The 24,495-nt window shown below is 41.8% G+C and overlaps 1 protein-coding gene across 3 annotated transcripts in view; it reads right to left on the reverse strand.

Annotated features, from left to right (window-relative positions):
- The window catches only part of ELAVL2 (ELAV like neuron-specific RNA binding protein 2), an 87,434-nt gene extending 66,028 nt beyond the window's left edge, over nt 1-21,406 (reverse strand). For 2 of the 3 annotated variants that reach the window (XM_015427744.1, XM_015427743.1), the window contains exons 1-2: nt 21,349-21,398; nt 18,654-18,897 (exon numbers count right to left, since the gene is read on the reverse strand). In XM_015427744.1, the coding sequence (XP_015283230.1) occupies nt 18,654-18,882 (229 nt within the window). In that variant the 5' untranslated portion in view covers nt 18,883-18,897; nt 21,349-21,398. Of the gene's footprint in view, nt 1-18,653; nt 18,898-21,348 lie in introns of all 3 variants that reach the window. The other variant, XM_015427746.1, reaches the window with a different exon arrangement.
- Between the last annotated feature and the right edge of the window lie 3,089 nt (nt 21,407-24,495).

Consider the following 24,495-nt stretch of genomic DNA (forward strand, 5'->3'; position numbering starts at 1 on the left):
AACCATTTGATAGGACAGGTAGAGGACAGAGCCGTGGGAACCCTGGGTATATAATCAAACTGAAGAGGCACAGTCTACTAAATCAAAACTGGTAGAGATGAACAGGACAATGAACAGGACAACACAGAGATGATGAACTGGACAAATGATGAACAGGACTACATAAAGATTTCACTTTCAGTGGTATGAAGGAGGAGGAAGCCAGGCTGTACAAGGAGAAGAGATGCGTTGGAGGACCCGAATCAAGGCACTGGGAAAATAAGCAGGCTCTAGAACTCTGGAAGCAAAAATGGTACAAGATAAATCTGGTAGCAATTCAGAGAAGAAGTGGGTCAAAGTGTTTAAAATGGAATGTTATCCCTGGAGTTTCTTTGTATCTTTTCTTATTTAGCCAATGTAACTGTACACAAGCCCATAATGCCAGGACTGTATGTGAATAAGAAAAAATCCAGAGGATTAGAGGCTCAATTAAGTGTAAAATTAAAATATTTAATATTTAAATATTAAATACTTAAATTAAAATATTACCTATGCCCTGAAGGTGCCAAGGAAGCCAACCTTCGGCTATCACGAGTCAGTTAACTGTTTGAGAAAGAAAAAGTCTTCCTAAGAAATTTACATTAATGGTCCAAGAAACAATGTATTTTAAAGGAGCAAGATAAAAATATGATACAATGCTTCTAAGGAAAACACAAGCAAATAAAGCACCACACGAAGAGGTTGCCTTATTACACTGATTTAAATATAATATAGCCATCAAAAATGGTTTTGTAGGGTAGCGTCTCCATATGGCTATGTGCTGGTAATCTGTTCACAACAACAGGCCACATCAAAAAATCTATTGCCAGTACCATACAGTTCTGGCAGCCCCAAGGGACTTAAAACTATGCTTTGTTAAAATACTACATCATCATCTTATACTTTATTATTCTTTTCTTGAATGGATTGCAAAAGTTAGTATCCTTGAGGTATTTAGCTAAATTCACATTTCTCAAAGTGGATCCCTGTAGAAGAATTTTACAGAATGCATCAGGCTCTTTCTGCCATTCCTCCAATTCAGTTCAATTCTGTATACTCTTTTTGAGCTCTCAAACTGACTTCCTGTTCCTCTACAGCAGTGGCAGAAGGTGGCCACACAGGAGCAACCAGCCTCTCTCCAGGCAATTAAACTTAGCTGTGCCCCTCCTCTAGTGCTGCTGTAATCACTTCCTTATTCTTTCCTTTAAAGCTATTGCAGCAGGTTTTATGCGAAAGAGATGGAGGCACGCATACCATTGCTTGCGATAGCAAAATAGAACCAAAAACTTTCCCCATTGACCTCTTTTCGTCCTCCATGTGTGCACACATGCACCCATGCTCTGGAAAGGAGTGTGCTATTGCCTCTTTCCCCCTGCATCAAAGCTAGTGCCTCTTCCAGGGAAAACAGAGTTAAGTGTATACTTTCCACTACAGGTAAAGTTACACTGTGGGGGAGGAACACTGGAAAAGCAGCAAACAAAAGGTTACCCTACCTGAGAAATGCAGATCTGCAATGAAATACTGTAATCTGCGCACAAGCTGTCATTTTGTGACTAGCTCCATCCACTCGGAAACCATTTTGTGATAGTAACTGTCAAGCCACTTGAAAGCAAGTTAAGCAACTCCAAGAGACTTAACATCTACCCTCCCCTATTCCATATAATGCCATGCCATTAGGTAAAGGTAAAGGTTCCCCAGCTCGAAAGCCAGTCAAATCCGACTCTAGGGTTGCGGTGCTCATCTCCGTTTCAAAGCCGAAGAGCCAGCGCTGTCCGAAGACGTTTCCGTGGTCATGTGGCCGGCATGACTAAACACCAAGGCGCACGGAACGCTGTTACCTTCCCACCGAAGTGGTACCTATTTATCTACTTGCAATTTCTTGCTTTCAAACTGCTAGGTTGGCAGGAGCTGGGAACTAGAGACGGGAGCTTACTCCATCATGTGGCACACTCAGATCTCGAACTGCTGAACTACTGACCTTCCACAGCCTGCCGTTCAGCGTCTTAACCACTTGAGCCACCGCAGCTCCTATGCCATTAGGTATGGTTACCCCAAAAAGGAAACATACCCTGGTGGCAGAATTTGACACTTTTCTGATAAGTAAGGAACAAAGCTGAGTGTGGGAACTCTTACCTCTCTCAGCCTCACTTTAAGCAGTAGTACAGCTCAGGTGAACAGACCTTTTCCAGTGGACTTGATAGAAGGAACCACTGAGCTCTTGAACAAATTCATCCTCTAGATCTAGGTTTTGCCCCCCTCCCAAGCTTTATTCAGGTACCAGGGATGACAATCCTAGTTCTATGTCCCACATCACCCTAATTCTATGACCCACCTCTGACACATTACTCAAAGCAATCAATGGTGACAGATGTCAACAGCCAATCATGATTACCAATAGTTTGTCCTTCCCTAAATCAAATGGTGTAAGACCTATTCAGGTCTCACCCTAGGCATCACTATTGTAAGTGATCTGAATGCATATTATAAGATGGAAAGCTCAGAGACCACTGACAAAATCACTTCAGAGGGATTCAAGTAAAACAGTGTTATCAAACCAATACAGAATTTCCAGGAACAGATGTCCTGTAAGTGATCAGAATTCTTGCTCTCTCAGTAGTCAATTTTTACAAGACCGGAGCAAGTCTGTTAATAATAGGAAGTTTTGGAAGTTGTTAATTCATAGGGTTGCCATTAATTAGAAATGACTCAATGGCACTTAAGTCACGATACCCACTAAAGAGTTTCTACCTACTTTGAAAAGCATACTATATGAGGCATACAGCCAGAAAAATCACCCATACATAACAAAGCTACATATTGTATTTGCTAAGACAGAAAACTAGACTGGAAACTGGAAGATGACTGTCCAAGTAATGATGTCTTATGTTTATGCTTGCAGGAAAAGTTCATATGACTACAAGAAGAGCCCTTCTGGATCAGACTAGTGGCCCATCTACTCCAGCATCCTGTTTCATACAACTGCCATCCAATTGCTTTGGAAAGCCAGCACACAGGGCACGGAGTCCAAGGCCTTCCCCTGATTCCGCCTCCTAGCATTGCATTTTCAGAGGTTTACTGCCTCTGAAAAAGAAGGTTACCTTCACTCACTATCGTTAGTAGCTATTGATGGACCTATTCTCCAAGAATCTAACACCCTTTTAAAGACATCTATGCTGGGCATCACTACAACCACTGGCAGGTAATTCAACAATTACTCACTGAATTAAGCTAAATTTGAGCCCACTAGCACCTTAAGAGACCAACAAGATTTTCAGGGTATAAGCTTTTGAGAGTCAAAGCTCCTTTCATGAGATATGAATCCAGCTGTTCTACTGCAAACCATGACTACTCTCTGAAAGTATCTTCATTGAATAAAAGTAGTATTTCCTTTTGACTTTGCTGTATCTATTTGCCCATCAACTTTGATGGATGCTGCTGAGTTCTAGCATTATAGCAAAGGGAGAAAAGTCTCTTCTTTCGCCCCATACATAATAGTTTCATATGCCTCTATCATGTCCCTCCAGCCCTCTTTTTTTAAGCTAAAAGGATGCTGATGCTTGGATGAAATTCTTAATGGGGGCAGTAGAATTTTTGTGTATAAGCTCCATGTCTTACCACTGTTCCAATGGTTGTATCAACTTAGAAGTTTTTAGAAGAAAGTGTTCCGTAGACAGGAATGCTTCAGAAACAGCCAATTTTCTCCACAGATTTTAAAGTTCCAGGATACCTGGTTTACGATACAATATCCTGGGAACAGAAACTGCCCTTTTAATTTCTGAATAGTGGAGACTGCTGCATGTGGGTAGTGTGCCACTGTGATCAGCTTCTTCAGTTCACCTGAATATTTTTTACATTCCTAATGTCTCTGTGCACACAGCTTTTCTGCAGTGCTATTCATCCCAATTGCACATATGATTGTATCAAGATCCCTTCTTGCGTGTTGGGTCTTACTAAAACTCAGGTGTCTGTACGTGAATTTGTTATCTACAGCACACAAGTAATCATGTTGCAATCATATGATTACATCCAGAATGTTTTTTTGGGTGTGAATTACCAATGCACACATTTGCAGGCCAAACAAAAGAGAACGAGACAGGTGAGCTGAAATCTATGGCCAAATGCACGCTCCAAATATGAAAATTTAAAAATCCTCTCTAGAATTAAGGAACACAATACATTTTAAAAAAAGCTCAAGACCATTTGTAAATACCTATTGCATATTTGTAAAAATAAGCTCAAACCCATTCATAAATACACTTTACATTTACAATATTATAATTCTATGACCCTGTTCATTATACCAGTACTTAGCTCCCCCTGGTGGTGTATATAGTTAACCCTTTTTGCAATATCTATGTATCTAACAGCAACGTGTGGGCCCCCATCTGCCGATACCTAAATCCACATATCGGGGCCACACAGATGCTAAACATATTTCTGCAGCCTTGGGGGATTTCTCAGGTTTCCAGAAAAATCTAAAATGTTTACGTTAAATTACCTCCAAATTGGAGGAAGGCTCCAAAGTGAGTGGCTGGGCATGGACTTGTGCCAGCTCAGCAATGGGGGAAGGAAGAAATAGAACAGGATCCCCCTTCAAGTTTTGCAGCCCCTCCTCCTGTGTTTTTTTTAATTCTTTCTCACTAGGATGTACCCTGTGTACTTTCAATCGCTTTCAAATCATACAGGAAGGAACTCCATTAAAGAACCTGTTTCTGGGGCTAGCCACTTTAAACACCTGTTCTTAAAAAGCCTTCATCAGGTTGCCTATTTGCTTCCAGGTTTAATATAAAGTCACATGTCTAAACGGGTGCTAGTTCCATTCCTCTGATCACAACCTCCTCACTGCACCCTTTTGAATACTAGGCCATTCCTATTCCTCCTCTGCCCATTTTGGGTCAGTGGACAGGTTCAATGGAACAGTCTACAGAGGTGATATTTGGAGAGCAGCTTCGCTTCCCTTTTTTTTTTTTTTAAGGAAAGTTTGCAAATTGATCCTCTTTCAGAAATCATTTAAGCTAATAAAGCTGGTTGGAATAGTTGTGGGAAGGCCGTGGGGGCATTTTACCGCATTGGTTTAGCTTGCTGCTTAACTGGTTATATTGTAATTTTGTGCATGTTGAATTTTGTTAGCTGCCTTGAGAGTCCCTGCAGAAAGGTGGGATATAAATTTAAACAAACATACTAGAAGTTCAATTATCTTGAAATGAAAGAATCAGTTTCTGGGAGAATATAACAGGCACTGAATATTTTGAAACAATTTAATCGTATATAGTGGTCAGAGTTCTCTGCAACTTATATTTGGATCCTAGGTACAGTTTCTAGATGCCTAAAGGTTAAGTTCAATGGAGAAAAAAAATACTCAAGGTCCCGGTCACACCAGTGAGATAATCCAGGGGCGAAGCGAGGCTTTTTGCTCCGGAGAAAACTGAAGCGCAGTATCGTGATCAGACTTTTCCCCCGAGGCTCCATGCACATGCCCTCAGCCACGATCACACATTGATGGTGAAGCATGGCAAAGAAGGGTGAGGCGGTTCAGTAGCATGTGTTTGTGCGCATGCGCAGTTCCGTGTTTGCGTGTATACCACCGGAGGTTACAGGATACCAGCGTTTCCGTGAACTGACGCCTGCCCATGCCCTGCATTTTCCGGAAATTAGTGCACTTTCCCTGGTATCTTTTAACTCCGCTTCTTCGGCCAGGCGATACAGGTTGTTGACGGGTGCGGGACACTTGCCAGATGTTTTTGTGTGATCACGCCCGTAAAATCCGCCCAGCATTCGTCCCTATCACGCGGCTAATTCTGCATGTGACTGGACCCCAAGTTTCACATACCGTGATGTAGAACTATGTGATATTTAAACGGATAGAAATCTTTTCGGTCTAACTTGACAAGCTTTTTCTTTTTTTAAGAAAAAAACCATACCTGAAGGTTACTTGCCTGTATTACTAACCTGCAGCCCACAAAAGATTCTGCTGCAATATACCTGTCATTTAGATGCCACAAGCAATGTTCCCTCTAAGCTGTGGAGTCTTGTGAGCAAAAATTCTACTTTGTGAGCTACTGGCATTGAAGTTGTGAGCGGGCAATTTTGCTGCTGCATAAATTAGTTTGCTCTGGAGCCATCCTTCGTGAGCGAAGACAAAAATCTGTGAGCTGGAAGCTAAAAAACTCTGAGCTAGCTCACACCAACTCAGCTTAGAGGGAACACTGGCCACAAGACTCCTTCCTGTTTCAGACTAACGTGGCTCTCTCGCTGCCATTTGTACGAAAGGGCAGTCACACAGAAGACAGTAAGGTTCTAGTTCTAGATTGGTGTTTCAATGCTTTGCATACCTCCCCATTTTTGTTGATATATACATGCACAACTGGAGAACTTGGAACTCAGTTACTCCAATGTAGCTTTAAACAAATCATACTGTGGGTGCCAGTAGTGTTCTTCTGATCAAGTAACTGCTCTTCTAATCAACACTGCCAGTAATATTCTTCTAATCAGGGGTCATTTCCTGCAGGAGCGCACAGGAGCGGAGCTCCGGCAGTAAGGAGCCCAGGGGGGAGGCACATGCAACAAGCCCCACGCCCTGCTCCTAGCAGCCCTCAGTTGAACCATGAGGAGCAAGAAGCAGCCAAATAAGTTGCAGAGCCCCCCCTCTGGCCCGCCTTCAAGTACAAGGTCTCCCTCCTTTATGAGGGCAGATCTGCGCATTCCCCCCTCCCCATAGCTAGCAATCCAAAACAGTCCAGTGGAGCCTGAGTGGTGGGTGTTGCCTTCTGATACACTTCCGGAGATGTCAGGGGATGTGGCACATGCAAATAAGTTATGCTAGTAAATTATGCTAATGAGCTCCTGCACCTCTTTTTCTACGAAATGACCCCTGCTTCTAATCATGTACCTCCTACTTCCATATTACAGTGGTTTCAAGTCAGTGGACCGGTACTGTGGAACGATCGACCCAGATGAGGTACAGAAAGCAGTCTTGTTCCCCATTTTCATCATGAGATTCAAGTCAGCCCAAGCAGTGATGCCCAGGATGTCTCCAGCTGAGGCACTAACTAAACCCACACGGCCTACGTTCAGCAAGGCTCTTTTACCCATATTTCTTCTAACTATACCCTCGAACCAGCATGAAGACAACTTTACACTAAAGTCTCCCTTCCCCATGACACCAAGTTGTGATCCCTTACTAATGAAGACTTTATCAGTGCCCTCAAAACCCCTTTGTCCTTTCATACCCCACTGATGAGATTTTAACAGTGTGCATGAAAATATCAAAAGGAACATCTCTAATGAAGCATTTGCAAAGTACTGTTGCCTTCATTTGTTTGCAGAGTCAGGCTTTCGAAATTACCTACACAGCTGCCTAATAAAGTGGAATGGAGAACTGACTGAAATTAGGATGAATGATACCGTTGAATATAAACAGACACAATCTCAGCTCTCTTTTGCAGTTTCATCCCCTCTGCTGGATACCCAGGTTAAATATCATAACGGGAGACAGCTTGTAAAAGGAAGAGCTGTAACAGCTCAACAACACTTGCATGTATGAAGTTCCATGTTCAAGCTTTGGCATCCTTTGTTAAAGGAACTGAGTAACAGGACTCAGATCCTGAACTGCCGCTGACATAGATGAATCTGTGGACTTGGCTTAAAATATAGCTTTCTGCCTCAAGATACAAAAATATCCTGTGCAACCCCAGATCTAAATGTATGCATTGACTGGAGATGCTTCCAAGTGTTATGTTGAAATTTATTGACCTGTGGAGCTATCCCTGAAAGAGATTTAAGTCTATTTCCATTAAGTGTTAGCACAAAATAACTGAGAATTTACAAGAGTAAAAAAAAAACCCTTACATGACGGTGCTTTAGATAAGGATGAATATGTAACTCTTATTTCATATACATTTCATATCTGGTGGCTGTCCATACTACCTTCTCCCCAACTGTACCCTGCCACAGCACACCTCCTAAGGACATTCCCCTACTCACATTCCAATATGAGAAATAAGCCCAGCTGGGAGGAAAGCATCCAGGAAGTAGGGGTACAGGGAGTGATTGGTTCACTGCTGACCTTCACCTATGCACTTTTTTTGCATTTCAACCCCCCCCCTCCCCCGGCACACACACATTTTGTGGGCAAACCAGCCTTAGAAGACCATAAAATACCTTTTTAATTACCCAACGGCCTTCCTAGTAACATTTCAACAGCTAACCTAACTTTATCTGCCCCTTTGTTTTCAGATTTCCCTCCCCCCCCCGCAAACTTTAAGTAGGAAAATTATGTCCCAGTTGTGCGGTGCTAGCTGATGGGCCAGGCCCACTTGCATGGTAGGAAACCCTAAAGGATTTGTGGGGTTAGGGGGATGTCACTTTCTCCTGTATCCCCCTTCCTGCATTACTTCCCTTTTCCCTCCTTCTGGCAACCCCCATACCTCTTCTCTTTCCTTGCCACATTCTCTCTTTCTCAGCCATTCACCAACATGTCTTTTACCTACCTCCCATCTGCTGCTGTATTTATTGAGTACTTACTTCATTTATACCCCACCATTCTCCAGTGGGAACTGAAGCAGCTTACATTGTTCTAATTTCCCCCTTTCCATCCTCACAACAACCCTGTGAGGTAGGTTTGGCTGAACTTTTGTGACTGGGCCAATATCACCTAGTGAGCTTCCATTTGAATCTGAGTCTCCCAGACCCGAACATGAACCTCTAACCACTACTCCACATTGGCTTTCGTATGCTGGCTGCTGCTGAACAGTAGCAAGCAGCCAGGCCTAGGTACATCATGCAAGGTGGATGGCATCAAGTCACCCAGTGGCTGCTGCCACGTCTGGCCCTGATGAGTACTCCCTCAAATACCAAGAAAGCCCTGGAAAAGGCCCTGCCCCCTCCCCCTGCCTTTTACTTACAGAAACCAAGCCTAGAATGCAGTGATTGCCTAGCAACTGTCACTAAGGGCTTCAATTTTTTTAAAGCTACAGGCATTCACACCTGTTATCATTTTGGGGGTTTTTTAACCCCCAATGTATTTTTTTTTTAAGTCTCAAGTTTTTCTGCAACCTTGGGCTGTTTTTCAGGTCTGCTCACTGCTCCAGTCACCAGATTTAAGCAGCCTAAGATTTGGCTGATTTCACTATTAGAATGTACACGTGGGAACCCACAAGGACTTGCGGGAAGCATCTCATTTCCCCCTCCCCCACCATTTCGTCTTTCCCTTTCCTGAAAGCCCCCATAACACCCCCCCCTTGCTTCTCTTCTAGGGTTGCCAACATCCAAGTGGGGGCTGGAGATCTCTTGGAATCACAACAGATCTCCCAACTACAGAGAGCAGCTCCATCTTAGGGTTGCCAGCACTAGGTAAAGAAATTCCTGAAGATTTGAGGGTGGAGCCTTGGGAGGGCGAGGTCTGGAGAAGGAAGTTACCTCAGCAGGGTATAATGCCATAGTGTTCACCCTCCAAAGCAGTCATTTTCTCCAGGGGAACAGATCTGTCATCTAGACAGCAGTTGTATTTCCAGGTTATCTCCAGCCCCACCTTGAGGTTGGCAACCCTAGTTCTTCTGGGGGAAACAGTTACTTTGGAGGCTGGACTCTTACAGCATTATACCCTCTGAGGGCCCTTCCTCCCCAGACTCTGGTCCCCAAATCTCCAGGTATTTCCTAACCTGAGTGGCACTTTCACACATGATAAATAATGCAGTTTCAATCCACTTCAGTGACCATTTGCAAGTGGGTTTTGCCATTTCACACAGTAAAATCCAGTTGCAAAGTGCATTTAAAGCAGATTGAAAGTGTGTTATTTAGTGTGTGTGAAATTGCATCCTGGAGTTGGCATCCCTATCTCCTTTCCTCCCAACAGCCAGCCTACCCATACCTGCCCCTTTCTTCAGCTTTCCCTCTTCCACCCAGCAACCTCTACCTAGGAAAACTATGGCCCAGTTGTGTGGTGTCAGGCCCATTTGCATGGGGGGTACCTCACTCTCTCCTATATTCCTCTCTGAACTATTTCCTATTTCTGTCCTCCTGGCACTCCCATATCCTCTTCCCTTTCCCTGCCTCACTCTCTCCTTCTCAGCCATTCATGAGCCTACCTATATCTGCCTCCCATTTTCAGTTATATTTACTATTTATTTACGGTCATTTATACCCCATCTTTCTCCATACTGGGGACCAAAGCAGCTCACATTATTCTCCCCTCCTTTTTATCTGCACAACAACCTTGTGAGATAGGTTAGGCTGAAAGTATATGACCTCTGCGCTTCCACAGCAAGATGGGGATTCGAACCTGGGTCTCCCAGATCCTACTCTGAAGCTCTGTTACACTACACTGGCTTTCATAGGGTGGATGCTGCTGAACAGTAGTGAGCAGCCAGGCCTAGTGGAGTCTTATGAGTCAGGTTGTAGCTAAGTTAGCCAGAGCTTGCATCCAGACCTAGTTTTGCCAACCTCTAGGTGGACCTGGAGATCTCCCAGAATTACAACTGAACTCCAGACAACAGAAATCTGTTCCCCTGGAGAAAATAACTGCTTTGGAGAGTGGACTCTATCGCATTTTGTTCAGCTGAGGCCTTCCCCCTCCCCAAACTCTGCCTTCCCCAGACTCGACCACAAAACCTCCAGAAATTTCCCAACCTCAACATGGCAACCCTAGTAAGGCCTGGCCCAACAAGTCCTCCCTCAAAGGCCAATATAAGCCTGAAAAGGGCCCCGCCTTTTACTGACAGACCTAGCCTGGAATACTGTGGTTGCCCAGCAACAGCGACTGAGGAAACCCACTGCTTAAAGCCACAGGTGCTCCTTTTATCATTTTTTAAAAAAAACCCAATGTATTTTTTTAAGATTTCACATTTTTCTGCAAATTTAGGGCCCTTCTCAGATTTGTAGAAGACCCTTCTTGCCCGTTCACAATTCCAGTCACCAGATTTAAGTATCCTCAGATTTGGCTATTAATACGGACTATAAAGTCACTCTCTAAATGTACTAGGCTTCAGTTACAAAAACAAAAAGTTTCAGTCAAATTAAAAAAACTTTACTACTTTTCTTCCAGCTAATACAGTTGTTTTTAAAAGTAAACCAATTACTTCTTGAAGACCTGTCAACATTTTCTTGATTGAAGGTGGGTATTTTGATCCCTGATGAATATTAATGTGATTTGCCATCAATCATGCGCTGTGTTTAGGCTGAGAAAGTTTTTAAATGTAGCATTAAGATGAGCTAAGAAACTTGGACCCAGTGGAAGTGTTCAATTTCTTCTAAATCTCCTCACCCCCCAAACAAATCCCAGCCTAAATACAGACATTGTACATAAAACACATGTAACAGCAAGACTCTGAAAGCACTGTCCAAAAGCACTTGCTGTTTTCATTCAATGCTCTGACGGCTTATTAACCCAGCTTATATACAGCTTCTCCTGGACAGTAGGTATGGACCTTATTTCATAAAAGGGTGACTCTTTATTATGACAACCTTTCCATGCTATGTAAGTTTACTTTCTTCAGAGCCATGAACTGACAGTGGCAGCCCACTTCATTCAGTGAGCATGGAATTAAATCAGCAACTAGTATTCTTAATTCTTTATATATAGTGAAACACTATGAAACACAGTGCATCAGCCCCACAGTTACCGCATTGGGTTATTAACAGTGCTCAGATTGCTTGTCAAAGAGCCACACATGGCTCCCAATGTACTGATTATCACTGACTTAATATATACCATGTGTCGTATCAACATTAGGAAGATGGTTACATATATTACAGACTGCAGGACCACAAAAGCCAGGCCATGGTGTGACCAACTCCAGAGGGCATTTGGACAAAATAAAGTTATCAAACTAACTGAGGGCCTATGGAGATCTCAGAAGTTTCCGGTGCTATAGGAAAAAATGGACACCAGATTCAGCCTGGCCTTATCTCACAACAGCAATGCAAGGTTGCCAGAAGTTCTGAACCATGAAAAAGTCCATGGTTTTGTTTTTTGAAAACTGCAGCTTATGAAAGTGTTATAGATGTTCCTGTTTCTAATATTTTAAACATAATCAATATTGTAAATGAGTAACTTAATACTTCATTCTTCATGAAAACACATTTGCCAACTGTCATTTCCTCGTTTATACAAAGTATTTCATTTTAGAACATGGGCCTATTATTATATCTATAAATATATATACACCCAGTCTGATCCTAACATTAAACAAAACATGTAAACATTCAGATTACCACTCCAGTTCAAAACATCTATGCAAAACCCTGACAAGCTATCAATTTTGCACCAGTCTCTCTTAATACTAATGTAGTGCAACTGAACTTTCCTCCCACAGAGTTCCTCTGGGAAACTTAGCATTTTACCTTTGTCCCAATATGAAACTAGTTTTTCTAGTCAAAATTTGGGCTACTACAGGGTTGTCAGTCAATTTTCACAGCTATAGATGAAGCCTGGCAAATCCCAGACTGATCAAAGACCACAGATATCATTCCTAGATTTTAACTTCCTGGGCATTTTTAGAATTTCCTACATCAGTGGTCCGAAATGTTTTTAAGCCTGTGGGCACCTTTGGAATTCTGACACAGCATGGAAGGCATAGTCACAAAAATGGCTGCCACAGGAGGCCAAGCTAGCCACAGCTTAACTTCAGTCACACAGTGAAGATCCTGGTGCTGTGGTAGCAGCCGCTGCCAAAGCAATGTTTTAAAAAATCTGCACAGCTAATTAAACCTCCAACGACCAATCAAAACCCTTGCTGGGCAAAAGCCACACCTGACCCCACCTACTTTCTAAAAATACTTGGCAGGAGCCAGGAAAGGTGTCATTGGGTGCCATGGCAAACATGGGCCCTGACCTACAGCAATAATATCCAAAAGGAAACTGCCTGAAAAGCTGTCCAACATTAAGTGGCACATTTGTCTTTCAAACTATACCCCCACTGCAGTAACAGCAGAAATTTCAAGATTCCCCATGGGAATTCAGATCTGATGTCAACATAGACCCATAAATACATATAAACAATTTTTTTAAAAAAATGCTTACATTCCATAAGGATCAGAGTTGCCAGGACCAGCTCTTTCCAGAACTGAACTGAGGTTCCAGGAAGTGAAAATAAAACCCATTTTCGTGGATGTACAATTTTGAATATGAATATTGTAGTAGCAACACGACGGCAAAATTGCTCTACAGCTGCTGGAATGCCCTATGCCACTTTCAATGCCTTTCTTTTTCCTGACATGAAGTGATGCTTCTCATTTTGATGCAATGAAAGGCTCAGGTTAAACGGAAAAGACTCAAACGTGGGTTTCATAACCAATCTAAGGAAGACTGTTGGCAGTGCTATTTAAGAACAGAAAAATAAGGAGTGCAAAGTGACCCTGTACATTAGTAGAAAATACCATGTTAAACAAGGCTTTGAGGGAGCCTGCAGTAATAAATAGGTCACTGGCCAGGCAATCCATCCTATAGCATGGATCAAGTTGGTTTTATCTAAGGTCTGTGGGAAAGAACTCCATAATGCATGTGTGGTTCTATGACCCTTCTACCAGCATTTTTTAATTTTAGACAATGGAGCTGCTAAAGGCTGTGGTTTAAAGTAAAATAATGGCACAAATAGGAAGGGCTCATTTAAATCTTCCTGTTCACCCAGTTTTTATTCCTGAAAACACTAAAAAAAGTGACTTTTGACTCACTGGGCAAAATTCGGGTAACTGTATGCTGTATGACAGCCAGTTTGGTGTCGTGGTTAAGTGTGCGGACTCTAATCTGGGAGAACTGGGCTTGATTCCCCACTCCTCCACTTGCACCTGCTGATGTGACCTTGGGTCATTCACAAGCTCTGGCACAGCTGTCCTTGAAAAAGAGCAGCTTGTGTCAGAGTTCTCTCAGCCCCACCCACCTCACAGGGTGTCTGTTGAGGGGAAGGGAAAGGAGATTGTAAGCCGCTCTGAGACTCCAAGTGAAGGGCGGGGTATAAATCCAATCTCTTCTTCTTCTTCTTCTTCCCAGAAGAGAAACAAGTAGCGATCACGGGTGGGGAATATTTTATTTATTTATTTTTCATATTTGTATCCCGCCCTCCCCAATGGGCTCAGGGCGGCTAACAAGTTGGAAAATGGAACAAAAGGGAAGGATTTAAATCCCTACTTTCTCCCTATATACATGCCAGTTTCCCCATCACAGTGCCTAAAATAAAAGCTATAAAACTTTTCAATTACATAAACATATCACACAGTATAAAATCTGTCTCGCCAGGTTATACATCATGAGTTGGATCCAGACTAAGTTGGCAATTTTCAGTTCATCTTTCCCACTGCTGACCCCCACCCTGGTCACGCCACTCCCCTCAGGGTCTCCTGTCTATCTCCCCAGGAGTATCATTTTCAATGAAATCAGTGGAAAGGCAGAGGCAGAAAAGTTCAGTTCGGCTACTGGAAAACGTCGTCTGGATCCAACTCAAAGCATTTTATGCTATTAAAATAGCAAAAATATGAGAGTGTTCTGTAATGGTTAGAGTGTTGGATCAGGATCTGGGAGACCCAGGTTTGGAGCTCCACTCTGCCATGGAAGCTTCTTGGGTGACCTTGGGCCAGTCACACACACTCAGCTTAACCTCCCGCAAATGGCTGCAAGGACAAAATGGAGTGGGGAACGATATAAGGTGCTTTGGATCCCCATTGTGGTGAAATGTGGGGCATAAATGAACCAAATAAAATAAGTTTTTGGTTTGGTTAGGAAAAGTACTGTACATATTTCAGTTTTCCCACCATTTCCATGGCTTCAACATTTCTGGAAATTTTACACCTTTGGTTAGTAGCCCAGCAGGATTAGATCTGGGCCCTGCCCTATGTAATTTATCTTCCAGGAAGGGAGTCAGGGAAACAAGTGCTTAGCTCAAGACACTGCAAGGAAGGCAGCAGATGAATATTAACCGAAGTGCCCATTCCCTCTTGACTTTTTTTTCTTCCACAAGTATCTAGTGTGGTCCTCTGAGCCAGTTTGGTGTAGGGGTTAAGTGCGCAGACTCTAATCTGGGACAACCGGGTTTGATTCCCCACTCCTCCGCTTGCACCTGGCTGGATGGCCTTGGGCAAGCTGTAGCTCTGATAAGAGCTGTTCTTGAAAAAGCGCAGTTTCTGCCAGAGCTCTCTCAGCCCCACCTACATCACAGGGTGTCTGTTGTGGGGAGGGGAAGGGAAAGGAGTTTGTAAGCCGCTCTGAGACACCTTTGGGTAGTGAAGGGCAGGGTATAAATCCAATCTCTTCTTCTTCTCTGAACAAATGGATTCTAACAGAGACCTGGGTTCAAACTGCCTGAGTCCAAGAGTCAAAGGCTATAGCTCATGTGTTCTCTATGTTGCTCTCTACTGCAGTATAAGCACATTATAGTCCAGGCCTTCAGTAAACTGCAATTTACAGACTGAGCAGTTTAGAGATTTCTCTTAATCCACCCAAGCTATTAGTCAAGCTACCAGTGGCTTTTGTACAAGTTATTTTTCTTCCCAGTAATACTGACATACTCAATGCATGCCAGTTTTATTGTCCAAGGTAGCCTGTAATACTTAACACTTGAACAGCACGTATCAGGGAATCCAAAGCTGAACCTCATGGGTCCCCAGGGCTGTTGTATACAAAAAACTAAACCTTTATTTTATAAAAATATTATGAAGTTGTATTTAATCTCTATCAAAACAAAGATCCATGCTACTGGCAACACAATGCCCTAAAGCCATAGAGCAGAAAAACAAGAAAACAATCAAGACTTGCAATAGATGGCACAAACCTTGAGTCCAAGAGTCAAAGGCTGTAGCTCATGAGTTCTCTACGCTGCTCTCTACTGCAATATAAGCACATTATAGTCCAGGCCTTCAGTCCATCAGAATCCAAGCTAGCTTCTTTCTCTAGGCCCTTAGCTCAATTATAGTTTTTTGGCCAAGCTGCGTCAGGTGATAATGACAATCAGAACACATTCTTGCTAGAACCCTCTAGAAAATTACCTCATCACTCCTGATTCTCCTCCTTCCATCCTGTGGGCCACAGGTTCTTATGAGAAGCTAATTACCACATCTTCAGCTCTGGCCTTGAAGATAAGCACTATGTAGGCTGCAAGATCAATCAGTAAAACCTGCATGATGGAACCAGCCATAACCATTCACAGTAACTGGGTGTCTGTGTGTGCTTTGCCTCACAAGCACATTGGAAGTTCTGAATACACTCCACATATGTTCTCAATAGTCCTTACAACCAGCTGTTACACTTGCAGATTGGGGGGAGGGAGCACACTGAAGATGAGAGAGCCATAGAAAGCTATGTAGTAGGTCAACGAGACAAGATGTAACCAGGGATATTCCATATCTCACTTGCCACCACAGCTCATTTAAACACCACAGCACATTAAGTCTGAGGGATGATGGCTCAGTGTGAGAACAACTGCCTTGCATGCAGAAGGTCCCAGGTTCAATCCCTAGCATCTCCAGATAAGAAAGTGTCAGGTAGTAGGCTGATGTGAAATTTGTTTAATCAGATTTTTTTTTAATCCCAGCCCTCCCCCAGAATGGGGCTTGGGGCAGCTAACAACAGAAAGATCTCTACCTGAGACCCTAGGGAGCCACTGCTAGTCTGAGTAGACAACACTGATCTCGATGAACCGAGGATCTAATTCAGCATAAGGCAGCTTCATGTGTTCAGGATGTTTGCTGTCCATGCCATGCCCCCCCCCCCTGTCGCACAGCTCCTAGTAAAGATCTGCCACTTTGTTTTTATGGGGGGGGGCACCTATGAAGGTAAGATGCACCAGAACCCTTCTACTATTTGTTACTTATTTATCGCAACCTTCTTCCAAGGAGCTAAGAGCTGCATACATTAGTCTCCCCTCCTCAATTTTATTATTGCAACCTCCCTGAGAGTAGACTAGGCTGAAAGGCAGTGTGACTGGCACTCCAGGGCAGATTGGGGATTTGAACCTGTTTTCCCAGGTCCTAGTCTGGGAATTTAACTCCTATTCTGCAATGATCAGGGAATTCTGGAGATCCAAAAGTACCACAATTCTGTACTTATTACATATTAAATGAGAGAGGCTCCTGAACAGCCAGATCAAAGCCGCAATATCAGCTATGCAGAGGACAGGGCGGTTGAGGGACAGGAAGAATAAAGAATCAGCAAGGCATACGTGCTATCTATTCCTTGCCACAAGGAGCATTAAGCTAAATCACACATAAAAATCTCCAAGGCAGAGAAGCTGCTAATTGCTAATTATTCAAGCTGACTTGCAGCCATTAAGGCAACCCTTCCAAAGCATTAGGTTTACAATGTTTAAGATTCCTTAATGCTTTTTAGAACAGAAAACACAGGGAGTTGCCAACACTTGAGTGTCAATATGACAGCCAACTTCTGAACAGGGTGATGAATGGGAACAAGGAGAGAACAAGATGAGATGCTAACCTGGGAAGCTGCCACGAATACAAAATACGGAAGCTAAAACAAAAGTCAGGAGACAGAGGCAGGGGGGAGAGAGAGAGAAAGTTCCTCTCTTTGGCTCAGATAACAGAAGAGATGTGGGACAACGGAATTTACTCTCTACCTAGGCAGCAATATGCTGTAAATGACAGGTGACAGAGGCACAACTTGCAATCCACAGGAAGAATCCAACCAGCAACATGAATTTTTTGAAGGTTATGTTGCAGAGCTTGGGACCAAAGTCTGAGCTCCTGCCTTGCATGTTACACAGTTCATGTGAATACTGCAGAGAGTTTAGAAGCCAGCTGAACTTAAAGAGCTGACCACGGAAACCTCTTCTTAGTACCAGCCTACTATTTATAGTCATCAGACACATGCCTATGAACAGTATAAATTCTACTTAAATTTTATTTAGTCACACAACAGTTCTATTTTTGCCTATATGATTGCCACCTACCCATATCTACCCATATCTAAGTTACTTTCATAACAACATCAGCTTTTTGAATTGGGACTCCTTTCTAGAGTATTAATAGAGCCAACTGGGTTAATTATGGTTTTCTATAGATAGCCCCCCCCCCATCCTTTCACTCAGCAGCTTTAATGTGGATAGAAAGACAGTACCAACCAAGACTAAGGACATTTATTTCTCATATGGCAGAGTTACACACAGGAAGCATATATGTAATCAAGTAGATACAAAGGTTGTGCAGACAGACTGGGCAATCCCCCTAAATACTAATATCTACATTTTCAATCCACTCAATCACAGCTGGGGATAGTACAAAGAGCTCCATCAGAGACTAAGGACAGCTTCATATTTTCAAGCCCTATTTTTGGTTCACCTCTCAAGCCATAAGAAAAAACAATGTTAAGAAAAAGCAGCTTTAAAAATCTGCTGGTAATTGAGATTCCTTTGTGAAAGCAAAAGTATTGTTCACAGGCAATGTGGACTGTTATGTCATCTTTACAATTAAATCTCTTTTTCCAAAAGCCTTTGAAAGCTACTCGGGTTATTCTTTGAAAGCCTGGTTAAATCTTCTATTTAACACATGACAGCCAGGATGAAATGCTAAGCCCTTGTTCAAGCCAATTCCCAGAAACTCTTCTCCTATCATTCACAAGCAAGTAATGCTATTCAGGCCCCTGCTTAAAAGTAACATCTGTGTTACATGCACACACTAAGGCCTGTTTGCTTACATACCTGTTATTTTGTCTCTTACAAGTTTGCAGGATTCTATCTCCCCAATGCTCCCAAAAAGACTTTTCAGCTCTTCTTGTGTCATGTTCTGAGGAAGATAGTTGACTATTAAATTGGTTTTGCTGTCCTCTGTGTTTCCAGAATCAACTGGTGATGAGCAGTTGTTGTTTATGGTAGTAGGACCATTGGTTGTGTTATTGCAAGTTGGTCCATTAGACAGTTGTGTTTCCATGGCAGCAATTACCTGCTAAAAACAGAGAAAATGGGAACTGTCAGAATTCATATTTCAGAATCTATTAACGATTCTAGCTGAGAACTTAAATCTTCGTCACTATGCAAAGAGTGGCCAATTGTTAGGGCTGCAATAATGGCTCTACAACAAAACAGTTTTCCTTTCCTCCCCTCACACCCCCAAAGTTTTAAAGCAACACAAAAGACTTTACTAAAAGACTCTCTACATCTGGACTATAAAAAAGTCTCAAGAGCTCAATATCAAGGAATTAGAAACATTTTTTTCCCTAACCCATTGCTAAATTATTTCAGTAACTACTTTAAAAATTTAGCTGTGGATATAATGAATTCAGGAATAGCCTCAGCAGTGAGCAAGTACAAGAGTCACATCTGGGAAGCTTCCACAATTATTAAAAAAAAAGGTGAACAATGGCACACAGTAGAGTTCACGGGAAGGCATTATTATAAACAATGTACTGTTTTGGTTACTTTTCCAGTAGGAAGAGGGTTTAATACACTGAACTTACTACCAGCAAGTAATTTTCCTGTTCCAAAAGCCTTTGCAATTGACAAGCTTTAAACCTAGAAATGCTGGCAAGTCTACTTTTGCCCTACATTTCTGGAGCTTTGATGACATGAAAAGATTTACCACCAATTAGAATGCGACAATTTGGACCTCTGCTGCTCCTTCCAATGCCCCTAGAGTAGTACAAGCAGATGTGCACATCCAGTTAAACTGAGCTAGTCCATAAATCTGTCAACAAAACAAGGATTGTTCATCTCGAACAGAGGATTAAAACTTGTTCTACCCTACATGCAAAAGGTTGGTTTCAATTTCAGGTGGACTGCTACAATGCAGCCGTTAGTAACTCTTCTACACAAAGCCTAAATGTTCTGTTTTGAGATTAGGTACTTGGTCAGTTTCCAGTAAGATTTCCAAGCCTGAGAATCTACATTTTATTGAACCTGCCAAGACAGAACATAACTCTAACCCCAATGAATAGCTTAACACACAATTATGTTGTGCTGATAAAATTATGCTACCCCAAATTCACTAAAGGACAAAAGGCAGCAATTGACAGGTTCTCAATGAGCTTGTTTTATACTGCCAAAAGAGCAGCAGAGCTTCTCCTGTCTTCTTTACATAGTCCCCTGAAAAGCTGTTCCCAAGGGTCTTGGGCCCATCATGGAATATGGCAGAAGGCAATACAAAAGGATGGAGAAGGTAAGAAGTCCCACCTGCCATGGCATCATGTAAAAGCCTTTGCTTCATTCATGCAAGAGCTTATGCAAGATTGAATAACAGGAATTACAGCAGCAAAACAGTCCCTACAGGCCCAACTTCAGCCCTCAGAACTGTAAAAAGGGGAAGGTGGCAAATTATTTCTTTTGCAGACTCTATTCACAATAAATCCAGTATTCAGGATTTTGACAATAGTTAACCTGCTAGTATCCTGAAAAAAGCTATCTCAATACTGGCATTTCTGTTAGTTTATAGATATATTTAAGGAAAGGAAGAGGGGGGATTATGGATCACCCAGAAAAATGACCGGGTTCCAGAAAAGTGAGGAAATCTCAACAAATTCACATGACTACTGATAAAGAAATATTTATTATTCACTAATATATGCTTACAGGTTAACTTCTGAACTCCCACAAAACCTAGCTGGCTACGCAAAAATCAACTAAGAACAATTTAAACCGATTTCTAGTCAGACATTCCCATTTCTGGAAGAGTGATGGGCAGCAACAGTATCTTCAGACTGAAGCTTCCTAGAAGTGTCTAACTGTGACATGTTGATTGACTGACTAATCAGCACGATTTAAAAAGGGGAACTGGTTGGTTGCAGCATTTTATTCTTGCCTCATAAATGTGAAAATAGATAATGTTTGCATGTACAGGTGCAGTAGTGCTGTGATAAATCACAATGCCACTGACACAGAACCATTTGCTTCTGCATAAGACATTAGCATCCTACACTTTTAACGAATTAGATCCTCATTACAAGATTTATGAGAAAACTGTTCACCTGATGAGAAACCTGATTTGCATCTGTCCAGAATTTTACTCTTTCCAGCCAAGCAAGTCAATGAGTGAAAATTCTATTATTTCAATCAGTAACCAAAAAAATACACAATATAAATTACTTTCAAAAGCGACTTATACAGCATTCAGACCATACCAAAACAGCTTTAATACAATACTATTTTTTTCATTATACTAAAATAAACAGATAATTCAAGTTACAATCAAGAAGAAGGCAGGTGGCATTCAAGGAAATCTTATGTATATTAGAAGTTTAGAAGTTGCCCTGCCCAAGACCAGGGACACAGCCTAATTCCTACCCAAAACTTAGAAAATATGTATCAAATTATTCCAAGTATGATTTAAAGTGTTTGGTATGGCCTCAGCACCATTGTAACATGTTAAAAATAGCCTACAGAATTTAAGAAAAATCCCACAGACCCCGGTCCAAGGCTCTGCTGCCCACGAACCACTTCTAAGCAGAGAAGCCACATCACACAGTCTGACTGCCATGTTAGTTTGGAGTTGCCGTCTGCAATATGGACACAAAAAGTACCATATGTTAGATTAGCAAGATAATGCAACAAATCAGTTTGTACAAATTTACAGTAATTGTATTTATATTCCCAGCACGTCCATGCAGTGTGGCTTAATAGAATTTCAGGCAATTCCAATCTAATCTTTTCAAATTCATTTAACATGTTTTTCTTGCAAGAATTAAGATATTTTTTAGGAGCCTGATTTAAATGTAGCATGAGCTAGTTACTTTGTATCCAACCTTAACCCTATTTTAGTGCAATCATACCACCCATGTATAAAAGAACCACCTCCTCACAGGGAAAAAATAAATGCTAAGCCAATTGGGGATGGAAACAGAGACAGGTGGAAAAGAAGAGTTAAGTCATTCTAATTTAGAGACTGAATCCATGGACTACTTTATATAAGACATTCACCTTCACAAAGCCTTCTAAGGTACCTACCAACCGTTGCCTCTTTCTGCTAGACTAATCTGTTAATACTGTTAATAAAAGACTTGGTAGTAACTCAGTTAAAATCAGTGCTGTACTAGCAAACTAGTTCATTGTATGTTAAGGAAATATTTAAAAACAAGTAGCTTTGTAAACATGGAGCAAATAACGCAACAAATAGAAATACTTTCCATGATGCATTTTCCTTAAGTCCCACAGAAAAACTGAAGTCCCACACAAATGGCAAACCTAGTGAGATTTAAATTTAGCAAAGCTAGGCAGTGATGAATATAATTGATATGTCATTTACAATTACAGGTTGCCCAGATATTGGGATGATGATGATGATAGGGAAGTTTTGCGCCACAAACATGGATGCGCCAAGCAAGGCTAGTCAAGTCTTCCATTTAGATTCTTTTAGCAATCCAGTCACAAGTGTACTCTAGCCACAATAAATTGCATACTGATGTAGGCATGCGTGTGTGTCTGTATTCACAAATGAGACTTTGACAGCGAAGTTGTTGTGACTAAGGTGGCAGTTCTTCTGAAGGACAGTTTACTTTGGCTTTTAATCACAAGCACACTTCAACTGTAAAAGTTAAACATACCCTTCAAACTTAAGAGTCCAAAACTACTAGAAAATAAAACAATTTCATTAGCCCACCAACCCATATAACTTCCATTAGGCAACTGGTTGATCAACAGCCTGAAAGAGCCAATTAATCTTCCATTTTACAAAATAAGGTTTCCAACCTAACCCTGAAAGGAGATAGTTGGTCACCTGTGGTGAACGAACAGGTGTTCATTTCCAATACAGGCTTAGACTGTTACAGTAAACATTCTTCGAAGGTCAAAGTCATAATGACAACTTGGTATTTTAGAGTATATTAACAGTGCTCCCAAATATACTAGTGCCTCCAATTTGCAGGCAAACTGGCACTATGTAGAGCCTCAATTAAGTGAGTTTACACACCTAACTGCCGAGTTGTCTCTTCCTTCTGCAAAAGCATGCTTTCTACTATAAAATAGTGAATTCTCCAAGGACAGAATTATCAAGTTACAAGTTGAATATGAATGAGATAAGCAGTGAAAAATTCAACAGCAGATGGAACACATACTGAACAGGACTGACATTTATTAGCTGTTCATGTAATACCTTGACAAACCTGATAAAAGCAGTGGTACAGGATACATTTAGTGTCATGTCATTGTACATACTCACTAGACACACTGCTCTTCGCCGTTATTATCAAAACCCTGTATTCTTTGCACATAAATATGATACACAAGCAACTCTGGCGGCAGCTGTTATTATAAGGCAAATCAAGAGACAGTACTCTCTCTGGATTCTGGCATAATATGGTAGTTGCTTGTTAGTGTCATTTGACCTAGCAATCAAGTACAACAGACCTCAGCTTGCTTGGATAGTCAACCATTGTTGGTACATTTAGCCCAAGCTGGCGGAATGTGGCTTCAAGGAAAACTAGATCGATACTGTTCTTACAGTCTACCCAGCAGACAGAGATATTTTCAGTTCTGGGGATGCAACACAGAGGCTTGTTTGGATCCAGCGCTGCCTTCCTGTGTGCTTCATCCAGTGCTCCTACTGCCCAACTTGTTATGTATGAGCAAGCTTTATGCAATACAAATCTCTTGCAGGCTCTCCAAGAAAATGGACCCTCTAAAAACTTCCCACGTTAAGGTTAATGGAGAATGTAACACAGTTGAAGACATATTAGCCACAAACTCAATTTTCAAAGTGATTTAAGGCTAAAGGTGGTTGATTGCAGTAAAATGTATTGCTTTACAAAAAAAAAAAAGACTCTCTCTGTTTTACTAGAAAAGAGCAAAACTCCAGTAGCACTTTAAAGACTAACAACATTTGTTGCAGGGTATAAGCTCTCGTGAGCCACTGCACATTTCTTCAGTATCTGAAGAAGTGAGTAGTGACTCATGAAAGCTCATCCCCTGCCACAAATGTTGTTAGTCTTTAAGGTGCTACTGGGCTCTTGCTCTTTTCTACTGCTGCAGACTGACTAACATGGGTACCCATCTCGATCTGCCTATTTTGACACTTGCTACTACCCGACTGGCCAGCAAGCCATGCGATCTACGTGCAAGGAGAGCGGCCAGTCAATAACAAGTACAGGAAACATGACAATTACAAGCAGTGGTTTGAAGCAGAAATAGAGATATCACAAGTGACCGTGAACTACCTATGGACGAGAGAACTTAGGATTACACTCTGCTAGTCAGCATCCTGTAGACTCCCATTACCCAGGGTTGGTTGTCTGGCATGATCTAGATCCCATTTCTTTTCAACAGAGCCTTCCAGGGTTTTTTTTTTTGTTTGTCTCGTTTTTGGAAAAGGGCTTCTGAAGTACTGAGGGGGCATCCTCTTTTGGAGGCTTTTAAATAGCACTGCAGGGCTGTAATGTTTGACAGCATTTAGTGGGACGTGAGCTGCAGGCAAAGGTTTTTTTTTCTGTGGAGTGTTTTATGAATGATTTATTTTATGTTTGTGGAATAAATTAAGCCCCCTTGAGCTGCAAAGGCAGCATACAACGTTTTAATAAAATAAAAATAATAAAAGCCACCCTTTGGCTCTTTTGTGTTTAAA

This window comes from Gekko japonicus, unplaced genomic scaffold (genome assembly GCF_001447785.1).
Source record: "Gekko japonicus isolate JY-2015 unplaced genomic scaffold, Gekko_japonicus_V1.1 scaffold440, whole genome shotgun sequence".
NCBI lineage: Eukaryota > Metazoa > Chordata > Lepidosauria > Squamata > Gekkonidae > Gekko > Gekko japonicus.